Source organism: Cydia splendana, chromosome 2 (genome assembly GCF_910591565.1).
Source record: "Cydia splendana chromosome 2, ilCydSple1.2, whole genome shotgun sequence".
Lineage (NCBI taxonomy): Eukaryota > Metazoa > Arthropoda > Insecta > Lepidoptera > Tortricidae > Cydia > Cydia splendana.
The window spans coordinates 20,434,483-20,447,007 of record NC_085961.1 but is presented as its reverse complement, the minus strand read 5'-3'; the positions used below and the strand labels follow the sequence as shown (position 1 = coordinate 20,447,007).

The following is a 12,525-nucleotide window of genomic DNA, read 5'->3' as shown; positions in this document are numbered from 1 at the left end:
CTTTTCGTAATTCGTTATTTTTATTAGTTTTCCTAAACTTTGCAGAATATTGAAGTATGTATAATTAAACTACGATAAATTCAGCTTTAAATAGCATTCAAAGTTAAGTGTTACTGATATTTTCAGCATACTTTTTTCGCAGTTCCTCTTAAGGTGCTCACTTTGGGCTCCCCTCCCCTAATTCTTAATGTCTTTGAACCTGTCATATTCGTTTTTTCAAATATGTTTAGAAAGGCACTTTAGATTTTGAAATCGCACTTAACTTAATCTAAAGTTAGTACAGAAAGAAGCCAAAAATAATAATATGGCAGCCAAATGTTTTTAAGTAGTGGAAGCAGTTGACACAGGTAGGTATTTAAATAGTTCGCCACATTTTACAGTGGCGCATTTACATTCTGGTTCCAGTGCCCTATCCAACGATGTTAGATCGATTGATATCCATTCCTGTATCGTCAGCAATATCCTCACTCTGTTTGTGCTAGACTGACCCAATTTAAACCAATCCGAGAGGCCAATCTGACCTGCGATTCTTGTTTGTATTTGCTTTACACTGAAAATATAGCTGATTTTACTGTTTTCGTATTGCAAATGAGCCAAATGGCAATCGGATATGACTACCGATGTGGCTTTTTAAATTAGTGTAGGTTTATGCAACAATTTAAATTCGAATTACAAATTAGTATGTGTAATCAATGTATAAACAAATAGGAAATGTATTTAATCAAAACTAAGCATTTGAGTCCCTATGCAGTGTAATAATTGGGTGTCGCTGCATGCTCCTAAGTACCAGGACTGTAAATAGTAATTTTTAAGTTTTTATTAGGATAGGACTAGGATAAACTAACATAGATATAACTAAATAGTATTGTACATAACTAACAAATATGGACTGTAATTTTGGTCTGAAATAAATATATATATATATATTGATTGATAATAATGTTAACAAATAAAAACCGATTTCACAAAACAATTTAAGGTCACATTATACTGATGCTTTCTGAAAGCAAAAATCCCACCATCATATTATCCTGACTTGATAACAATGGAGTGGAAACAAATTATGAAGTTATAAAGTTTTCAAACAGAAAAATAATGGTACCTATGCAAAATGGGTTCTACCGTGTTCAAAAAATCGAGGAACATATAAGTAAACAAAAAACCGGCCAAGTGCGAGTCAGACTCGCGCACGAAGGGTTCCGTTTACGCAAAAAACGGCGAAAAAATCACGTATGTTGTATGAGAGCCCCACTTAAATATTTATTATATTCTGTTTTTAGTATTTGTTGTTATAGCGGCAACAGAACTACATCATCTGTGAAAATTTTAACTGCCTATGCCTAGCTATCACGGTTCATGAGATACAGCCTGGTGACAGACAAACGGACGGACAGCGGAGTCTTAGTAATAGGGTACCGTTTTTCCCCTTCGGGTACGGAACCCTGAAAAGTACCTACTGTGTCCCGATTTGCAGTTATTTATTTTTCTTAGAGAAAAAATAAACAGTTAAATTTATAACAGAATTGCCAGACATACTCCCGAGACAAGTACTGTATGTATATGTCTATCATTTAACTGAGGCTAGCTACAAACTGGTTGAAGGCTTGACTGCATGAAGCTAAATGTGTTATACTCGTATTAACTAGTTTTAAACCCAAGACTCAGCTAGCTTTTACTATAAAATCACCGCCCATTTGTTTTACCAACCGCCTAAGATATGTAAGTGGTGGACCTATAGAAAATTTCTACTATTACTTAATACTTACTTTTACTAAAAACTTACATTTAGCTAAAAACTCGTACCTAACACAAAAGTTTAAGCTAAAGCTTTCACTAAACTTTTCAATAATAATGGAATGAAATTAATTTTTCACAGGCCAGCTGCAAGTATCGGGGTATAATGAAAAGGAGCCGGAGTTCCTGTCACCCTTGGAAAATTTAACGGTAGCACAGGGCAGGGAGGTGTACTTCACATGTACTGTTAACAGGCTGGGCAAGTATAAAGTAAGTTTTCTCAAAAATGGACGGCAAAGTCGACTTTGCCGTTTAAAAAATAGGTTGCGAAGCGCGTAGTTTATGGTCAGTCAAAAATTAAAAAGTTAAAAACATTGCAGTCTCGATTTTGGGACTGCAATGTTGCATACAAATTCCATTATTTGTCGAGTTCCAAACTTTTTAAAAGTTGAAATGGCCATATCAAATGAAGGCACAGGCCCATTAAACAGCCAAACAGATGATTAGTACCGCGACTATTTAGCTGTCTCAAATAGGTTGACGTATTTTCGGCAGAAAAATACACTTCTATTTTTTTATTAAAAAAATAAAAAGGCGGCAAACCTTATTTTTTCAATTATTTCTACTTTTTTCTGTGAAAATATATACGTAAGAAAGTTGCTTTTGTAAAATATTTCTATGATATTTATATTTCTCGCACCATTTTTGAGAAAAGCACTATATATGACTCGGCTGGAAGGCTACTTGCTGGCTTCGGATTCAATTAAACGGACTCCCAAGGTCGTCCGTTTAAAACGAATCCTCAGCCTGCAAGTAGCTACTTCCGAGCCTCGACAATAATGTACTATTAGATCATTTTGAATCAAATTGGACCTTATTGTCGATGGCGCTTACGCCGTTATTAACGATGCTCCGATATACGAGTAAGTACAATGCCGCCAACGCTGTGCGGCGTAAGCGCCATCGACAATAAGGTCCCTTTTCATTGATAGTGCCCCAAATGTATATTATTACTCTTAAGACTTAGATAATTTTGTTCAATATTGTACAGATAATCACTTGTTCCTAAACACTGAAAAATGTTTCATTATTAGTTTTAGCCGAAAACTAAATCCGATAACTTTCAAGTACACTTTATCTGGTAAATTCATAGCACGGGTATAATCCATCAGGGACTTGGGTGTTACCATGGACTCTCAATTAAACTATATTTTGCATATAGATAATTAGTGTAAACGTGCTTATAAAAAGATAGGGATGATCCTTCGTATTGGGCAGCCTTTCAAACGGCCAAATACCTATAAGTTATTATTTTATTCTCTAGTTAGAATTATCCTTGAATTTGGTAGCATAGTTTGGTCACCTCAGTACAAAGTCCACATTGACCGTTTGGAGAGGATACAAAACATTTTCTTGAAATCATTAGCTTACAGAACTGGTACATATTTTGAAAATTCAGCATTAGCGGCTAAGCACTTTTTTGTCCCTTCTCTCCTTAATGGTAGAAATGACTTAGATATTATGTTTCTGTTTAAAATTCTTAAAGGTAACATCAACTGTCCTGATCTCCTAAAATTAGTGACGTTTGGTTGTCCCCGTCTCCCCTTACGACCTAGATCTTTATTCCATGTGAGCTTTTCTCGTAAGAACTATGCTAGACATACCTTTTTCAGACGAGTCCCCAGTTTCTATAATAAACATTTGTTCGATATTGATCCTTTTAATAATTCCTTGTCTAGTCTAAAAATGCTTGTGAAACGTAAACTCTTTTAGTGCCTAATGTCTGTCTGTTTGTTACTTACAGTTATTGTTACAATTACTACACAGTGTGGCCCGTTTTCATTGTTCCTTGAGATTGTATGCTTAGTTGTGTATTCTTAAATTACTTACTACGTTGTTCTTACCTACTTTTTACACGACTGCCCAAACAAAAAGAGTGTATTGTTTTCAGCATTCATGTTTGTATGTATGTGAGTTTCTTTATTCCACCTTAACTTCTGAATGCCTTAACCGATTTAGACGTATGATACATCATTAGAATCCTTACGTCATCCCGGGTAACATAGGCTATGTGACGTCATTATAAAAACAATATGGCGGACTTAATACGTCATATTACGCAACCTTTAGAAAAAAATATCGTGCAAACCTATTGAGTAGGGTATCAAAATGAAGGGCTTTGAAAGCCGATTGATAATATACAGTGTGTTTTTTTTAAGTGGGACAGTATGGGGAAATCCCAAAGTATAAGAGATACAGGGAAACTGTCTTAGGAAACATTAGGTACTTTTTTGTGAAAAAAAAAATGGTATAGTCAAAATTTTGGTCAAGTGTGAGTTGTCCCTAAAAATGATTAATTTTGATGAAATTTTTTTTTGACGCACATCTACTCAGTTTCATGAGGGGATCATTTTATTGTATGGGAAGAAAAAAATCGGGACAGCAGAAGTTAGTCAAATTTAAGAAAATCGTTTTCATTTTTACAACCCGTGTAAATTGAAAACCACTGCCCACTGCAAGGTTTTTATTTAAAAAATATTGCCTATTCCAGTTTTACATTTGAATTTGGAACACTTTATTTGGTTTAAAAAGGATTAAAATACTTTAAGATATTCTTACGCGAGCCTTACCTTACAAATCTAATTTAAAAAAAAAACAAATTTTAAATTTGGAACTTCTTGAAACAAACAGTATTTTACTTGATATTTCATTGTTTAAAGTTAACATTATGTTAAGTTTTCGTCATGGAATTACCAAACTCGCATAAAGTAGATTTAATTGAAGCGTATTTTGTAAATTATCGTAGCTCTGTGAATGCGTTACAGTGGTATCGGGAACGTTATCCGGACCGCGATCAACCGGACCGCAAAATTTTTGACAAACTGGTGAAAAATTTAAGAAAGGGAGGCTGTTTTAAATTAAAACGGAAGAGACGAGCCACAGTAATAAATGAATTTACAACTATCGCAATCTTAGGATATTTTGAAGCCTACCCAAAAGCCTCATTGAGGGAAGCTGCTAACACTATCGGTGTGCATAAATCTACAGTACGAAAGGTATTGAAGGCTTACAAGTACAAGTGTTACATAGAAGGTCATCTTGTACAAGCATTGCTTCCAGGAGACACTGACCGGAGATTAGCATTTTGCCAGTGGTTTGTAGCATGCTCGATTAGAAACCCGTCTTTTCCAAGCCGGATTATTTGGACAGATGAATGCAATTTTTCAAACAATGGCATGTACAATAGAAAAAATAATCATTTTTGGGCACGTACAAACCCCTTCCGAACTACGGCAACCCATAACCAGGTCCGCTTTTCCTTTAATTGTTGGTGTGCAATATTAGATAATAAAATCTTTGCCATTAAAATTTACCATGGAACATTGAATAGTCAAAAATATCAGGAAATATTAAACATGGCTGTGGATTTAGTAGATATGGCAATTCCATTAAATAATTTGAATAATATCATCTACCAACAAGACGGCGCCCCTGCCCACAATAGTATTGCTACGAAACAGTTTTTAAATGAACATTTTCTTGATCGCTGGATGGGCACAAATGGCCCTATTAAATGGCCACCACGTTCACCCGATTTAACACCGTTGGATTTTTTCATTTGGGGGTACCTTAAAGGTCGAATTTATGCAGATACTTACAACTCGGTACAAGAGTTAAAAGACGCAGTGCATTATCATTTGAACAACATACATCACAACGCCTTGTCTAAAGCTACCAGAGGTGTTCTGAAACGCGCTCGTGCCTGCATTCGACAAGAGGGAGGCCACTTTGAACATTTACTTTAATGTAAAATTATTTTATTAAATTTACCTAACTTCTGCTGTCCCGATTTTTTTCTTCCCATACAATAAAATGATCCCCTCATAAAACTGAGTAGATGTGCGTCAAAAAAAAATTTCATCAAAATTAATCATTTTTAGGGACAACTCACACTTGACCAAAATTTTGACTATACCAATTTTTTTTTCACAAAAAAGTACCTAATGTTTCCTAAGACAGTTTCCCTGTATCTCTTATACTTTAGGATTTCCCCATACTGTCCCACTTAAAAAAAACACACTGTATATGCAACATGTGGGTTTAAGTTTCATTTTGAGAAAGTAAGAATTGACAAAATATGTTAAGAGAAGCTAATCTCATAAAACCAAATATTATTATTGAATGGGATAGGTACTTATTAAAATAAAAGGAAAGGGTTTGACCGCTGATCGTAAAAAAATATAATTATATTATGTATATTAGGTACATACTACTCACAGTTTTTAAAACATGTTCGTAATTGCGCTTATGGAATCGAAAAGTTTAAAATATAACTTCTATTTATTAATCGATACGATGCAGAGTCCGTCTAAGCTAACTCTGCACCGACTTTGGCAGAACAAATCTTGAAAGTATCATTATAACCGTATGGTTTGATTTAATTTTCAAATGTTGTTCAATATCAAAATTTCATGAGTACCTATATAAGAGGAAGTTTGAAAGTAGCTCCAGTAACGGAGAAAATGAGGAGTACTAGGTTAGCGTGGTATGGGCATGTAATGAGGAGGGATGAATGCCATATAGGCAAAATAATGTTAGGGATGAATGTTGATGGACGGAGAGCGTATGGTAGACCCAAAAAACGATAGATGGATTGTGTGTAAGAGGATATGAGAAAGAAAGGAGTGAGTGCTGAGGAGACGAAAGACAGAGGAGAATGGAAGAGAAAAACATGTTGTGCCGATCCCACATAACGTGGGATAAGGACAGGGGAAAGAAAGAAGGAGGTTTGATTTAATTTTAACATTTATGATGATGACATTTTTTTAAAGCCGAAGGGTGAGCTCCACGTAGGGCCTACGGCTCAGAGCTTAAGAAAGATGTGCGCTTCCTGCAACTTGTCCAAGTATATGCACTTGGTCCAAAGCCAGGCGCCAAAGGCGCCCCCACACTAAAAGGGTCAGGCGTAGCCACACGTACGTGACACGCTATACGCTTACCAAAGCCGGGCGCCTTCGGTGCCCTCATACTCAAAGCGTCGGCCGTAGCCCGACGTACGTGGCGCGTTGTACGCGTTCCAAAGCCGGGCGCCTTCGGCGCCCTCATACTAAAAGAGTCGGGCGTAGCCCGACGTACGTGGCGCGCTGTGCGCGGTCCAAAGCCAGGCGATTTCTACTTTCTCATACTAAAAGTGTCGGGCGTAGGCCAGGTGCCTTCGACTCTCTCATATTAAAAGTATCGGGCGTAGCGTGACACGCTGTATGATTACCAAAGCCGGCCTCATACTCAAAGCGTCGGGCGTAGCCCGACGTACGTGGCGCGCTGCACGCGGTCCAAAGCCAGTCGCCTTCAACATTCTCATACTAAAAGTGTCGGGCTTGCCCGACTTACGTGACACGGTGTACACTTACCAAAGCCGGGCGCCTTCGGCGCCCTCTTACTCAAAGCGTCGGGCGTGTACGAGGCACGTTATACGCGTTCTAAAGCCGGGCGCCTTCGGCGCCCTTATAGTAAAAGAGTCGGATGTAGCCCGACGTACGTGACGCGCTGCACTCGGTCCAAAGCCAGGCACCTTCGACTCTCTCATACTAAATGTCGGGCATAGCCCGACGTACGTGACACGCTGTACGCTTACCAAAGCCGGGCGCCTTCGGCGCCCTCTTACTCAAAGCGTCGGGCGTGTACGAGGCGCGTTGTACGCGTTCTAAATCCGGGCGCCTTCGGCGCCCTAATAGTAAAAGAGTCGGATGTAGCCCGACGTACGTGGCGCGCTGCACTCGGTCCAAAGCCAGGCGCCTTCGACTCTCTCATACTAAGTGTCGGGCGTAGGCCACGTACGTGACACGCTGTACGCTTACCAAGACGCCTTCAGTGCCCTCTTACTGAAAGCGTCGGGCGTAGCCCGACGTTCGTGACGCACTGTACGCGTTCCAAAGGAGTCGGGCGTAGCCCGATATATGCGGCGCTCTGCGTGCCTTTCTGTACTGAGGACGCCTTCGCAAAAGTAATATAAAGTGACTTCAAATGGTTAGTAAAGAAATCATGACCCCAAAATTAATTAAATAAATTAAAATTTAAAAAACACGACTGCGAAAAAGCGAACTGAAAAGATAAAAATATTTTTTAGTTGTGTTAGTTACTCAACTTAATGAATGTAAACATTTTAAAAAGTATAAAATATAAAAATTCTAAAAAGTATAAAATAAAATTAATTAATTAAAAATTAAAAAACACGACTGCGAAAAAGCGAACTGAAAAGACAAAAATAATTTTTAGTTGTGTTAGTTACTCAACTTAATGAATGTAAAAAATTATTAGAATATGAGTGTTTAGTGAAGGTTATAAACAACAAACGCAAAAGTTTTATGCTCATTTAGGATCGTGACTGTGCCTGTGTATTTTATTTCAATTGCAGTCGGGGACCTTGATGTATTGACATTTTCCCATTTAAAAGGTCCCCGACTGCAATTGAAATAAAATACACAGGCACAGTCACGATCCTAAATGGGCATAAAACTTTTGCGTTTGTTGTTTATAACCTTCACTAAACACTCATATTCTAATAATTTTTTACATTCATTAAGTTGAGTAACTAACACAACTAAAAATTATTTTTGTCTTTTCAGTTCGCTTTTTCGCAGTCGTGTTTTTTAATTTTTAATTAATTAATTTTTTATTTTATTAATATTGTGTTTAATGAACCTCCAGGTCTGTTTGTATCACCTCTCAGTTTCTGTACATTGTGTACAACATAATACATATATTTAATATGATGATATGTAGTAAATATGTTTATTATTACTGTTTGTGTTCTAAATAAAAAAAATACTCGTAGGCGAAACGATCTTGAAATTTGCTATTTCGTCTGGACAAAATGTATTAAGAGGAAAGACAAACTCCATACAAACATAGTCCATACCTCATTTTCCTCCCTGGATATTTACATCATAGAAAATATTTTTATAAAATTATATGTTTATTAAAGTAAATATCCTCAGTTACCATGAACGTGGTTGACAGCAGTTTACTTTTAACAAACTTGGAATCAGGATTTTACTTGGGGCCAATTGCTCAACTGGCTAATATAGCATGGTCAAAAAACATTAATTAGTTATTGATGTAATATTTTTTAAAGTGTATTAAAAGTCTGTTGTTTTATCCATTTGAACAATAATTTGTAGAAATGAGAGTGAGTGAGAACTAAAAGTAGGTACTGTAGGTAGGTACCTAAAAAGATAACAAACTTAAATTAGGTTTTAATGTTAACATTGTCTTTTTTCCATGTAAAAATATACTGAACTGATGTAGGAAAATATGTTCAAAAACTTCAAAACAAACTGGACTGAAAGTTTCCTAGCATTTCTGTTTTGAAAGCGTGCTGTACACGTATACGTTTTATCCCAAACGAAAGTAGGTAACTTTCTGAATTCAAAACGTGTCAGGCGGTTCTCAGGATAAAATTAAATTACAAATCTTTAAAGGACAACTTTTGGTACTGCGTGCGTGGCCCAAGACTTTACCGTTAAAGTAAAACCTAAGTGTTACAATTTTCCATTTTTTATATTCATACTAGGTACCTACATGTTTTACCAGAGTATGAGATTCCATTCATTTATTGTACGTCTTTATTTCTAAATTTCAATACTTATGGACCACGAACCCTTTCAAAATTATAATTATAAGAATCGTGGTACGGTACAGGGTTCATTACGATGTAACATGAGACATTGTAGGTTTCTTTAGTTTTATTTATTTTAAGTATCTTTTGTACTTTATATCAAACATTTTTAGGTGGCGTGGATCAAGTCAGACACAAAGACGATCTTAGCGATACACACACACATGGTGACGCTGAACCCACGGTTGTCCGTCACCCATAACGGCCACAACACGTGGAAACTGTACATCAGCAACGTGGATCCGGAGGACTCTGGCACCTACATGTGTCAAGTTAATACGGACCCTATGATGAGTCAGGTATGTGACAATTTAATATTTTCATGTCTAGACCAAATTCCACTTAGCAATAAACCTCTATAAACCATATAAAGGATATGGTGGAAATGTTTGCGGTCAATGGCTACCCATGTCTCGATTCGGCTCAGTTGGTAGAGCGGCGGGCTGGTATCCTGGAGTCGCGAGTTGGAGTCTCACCTGAGACGCTGAATTTTGACATTTCTGACAGAAATGGACTGTCAGCTGTATAGCAGGGCCAGAATACTGGCGACTTCATTACTGCTGTAAGTAAATATCAAAATTGATGTTGCAGCAGTAATACTCATATCTACTATTTTGTACATATATGTTACCTAATACGCCTAGTTTCCAGTGTCTTCACTACCATTGACCAGACAACGGTACCTAGGTACCTATACTAAGGCCACGCATACATTCTTGCAAAGAATTGAACCAGCACAGCATAGCAGGACCCCTCATCAAATCGCTTTAGGGCCTTGTAGCTCCATTACCCCTTGACCGATGCTGCTCGTGTTAGATGTAAAAAATAATAGCCTTATCTACGCTTTTAGTTACTTAATTCCATTTATAATGTACTAAAGTTATCGCTGAACAAACTATCCAAAATTTAAAAACTTCGAAATACCGGGCCCCTAACCTCGAGTTAATGTAAGAACTTAGCTTCGCTACGCTCGCTCGCTCGATAACAATACCGGAAGGTAATTAATGCAACAGTTCCATTTGATGATTAGAGCGTCGAATAGCTTATCAGATGAATGGTAATTATAATCAGTTTCCAATCCAGTACGCGAGCAGGATGCTGGCGATCCATGCCACGGCTAATATTAAAATTTATGCAATCGATCTGGTCGCCGGCTTGCATTTTGAACTGCGCCAAAACGACGTCACGTTGCTAGTCGCCGGCTAGGAGCTTCGTTTGGTGTTTGTTTTTTACTTCACTCTTCTTGATTTTTTTCAATAGTTTCTTTGCTCAGCAAGTTAAAGTCCAAATTTCTTCAATAAGAGCCGTCTCCAAAAGAGTCAGAGGCACGAGACGACATATCAAAGCGTTCGAATGCGAGGACGGAGCAGGAACCCTGTACTGAAAATTATACCAAAGATCCTTCAAGATATATACATATGCATATTTTTTAGACGGTCAGCGGTACCTAACTGGCGGCAGCTCACCGCAGACGTTAACTTGGTAAACCTCGTACACAGAGGACGTTTGCTTTACTAGAGAATATATTTAGAAGTTTACAGAACACCACATATGAGGCCTCCAAATAAAGTGCAGACATTTTCGCTTACTTAGAGTATCTTTAAAATAAAATTTACTTGCTTTACTTGCTTTACACATTTATTTGTACGCATTTCCTTAATCTGACGATCACAAGTTCGACGACCGATTTTCACATTGTAACCGTCAGATTAAGGAAATGCGTATTTACATATAATTGTCAGATTTTGTAATATCACAATTAAAGCATAATTTGGACTAAAATTACCAAACCCACAATTTGATTAACGATTTGTTAAACCCCCCACCAACTAACTGCTCAACATAGAAGGCTAAGTGGTTAAGGTAAACTCCACGGGGTAGCAAGATATCACTAATATATTAATCTGACGCGCTCGAGTAACTACAAAAATCCCCTCTTGGGCTCCCGGACTATTAGTACATTATTGCATAGGCCAGAAAATGGCAATTCGTGGATGATATTAGTTTTTGTCGGACGATGTGAATGCGAAGATACGACGGCAAGAGACCGGACGATGTCCGTGGTTCCGTGGAGTTTTGGAAGGATGCTTAGTGTGGGACGCTACAGTCACTGGTCCCTTCCCACCTCACTGAAACCAGAAATCAAGCATGTGCGGCGGCTAAATCGGCCGAAGAACTTGAACTCTAAAAGTATCGGCGCTGAGTGTATTTTTATGCTATTTGAGTTTGAGACCCTTGGCTTTTTAGTGGGGTCCTAACGCTCTCCAGCTTTTAATGACTGGTCGATATCACTGGTACCTAACCGAAGAGCTGGCAGCTTCCTCGCGCAACGTATCAGTATCACAATACCGTGGGGAAATGCTGCTAGCATCTTCGACACCTTGCCAAAGTGGACCAATTACATTTTCGTTTTATTTACCTAGTAATTTAGTTTTTAGTTTAAATTTAGTTTTGTTTAATAAATAAGTTAGTTTATATAGTATCAAATCGACATCGACAATAAGGTCCCTTTTAAGGTGTGGTGGTCGTAAGTCATAAATCGTGGGTTGTGCTATATAGAGGTAGAACAGAGATGAAAACATCGTATCAAATTAATAACTTAAGTTGAAAATTTTGTACGTTTAAAAAACATAATTATATTTAATTTTTTTGCTACAATAAGGTGAACATTTTCGAGTACAAGGGAGATAAAAATATAATGTAGGCATATTATGTAAGTAACTAATCCAATCCAATCAGTTGATGATCCAAAAGGTCAAAAATAAATATTTCAAGCGGCTCTAGGATATTGCTTTGAAGGCCGTATATAATAGTTGTGCTGCTCACGGGTCGGCCCGGAATTTCGTCAAGTCGAGCTATGCACGCGCTTGCCAAAGAGGGGCGGCTGGAATGCCACCGCGACATCTTCATGCGACAGAGACAACTTTCCAAATGCCCTCGGTGACAACTGTAACGTGCTCGAATACTCTCCGCTATGTCTGTGGAAATTTGCTATTGTTATGGTAGAATTTCAAGCGTCACATTGTTATGTGTTAAATTAAACGCTCTTAAACATAATATTCTTAGAATCCTACTAATTACTAGAGATTTAAATCCCTCTGAAGCCATTATAT

The 12,525-nt window shown here is 37.6% G+C and overlaps 1 protein-coding gene across 1 annotated transcript in view; it reads left to right on the top strand.

The window, feature by feature from the left end:
* The window catches only part of LOC134805132 (lachesin-like), an 84,491-nt gene that overhangs the window by 44,642 nt on the left and 27,324 nt on the right, over nucleotides 1-12,525 (top strand). Inside the window, exons 3-4 of the mRNA XM_063778434.1 lie at nucleotides 1,877-2,004; nucleotides 9,526-9,711. Coding sequence (XP_063634504.1) covers nucleotides 1,877-2,004; nucleotides 9,526-9,711 — 314 coding nt within the window. The remainder of the gene's footprint in view (nucleotides 1-1,876; nucleotides 2,005-9,525; nucleotides 9,712-12,525) is intronic.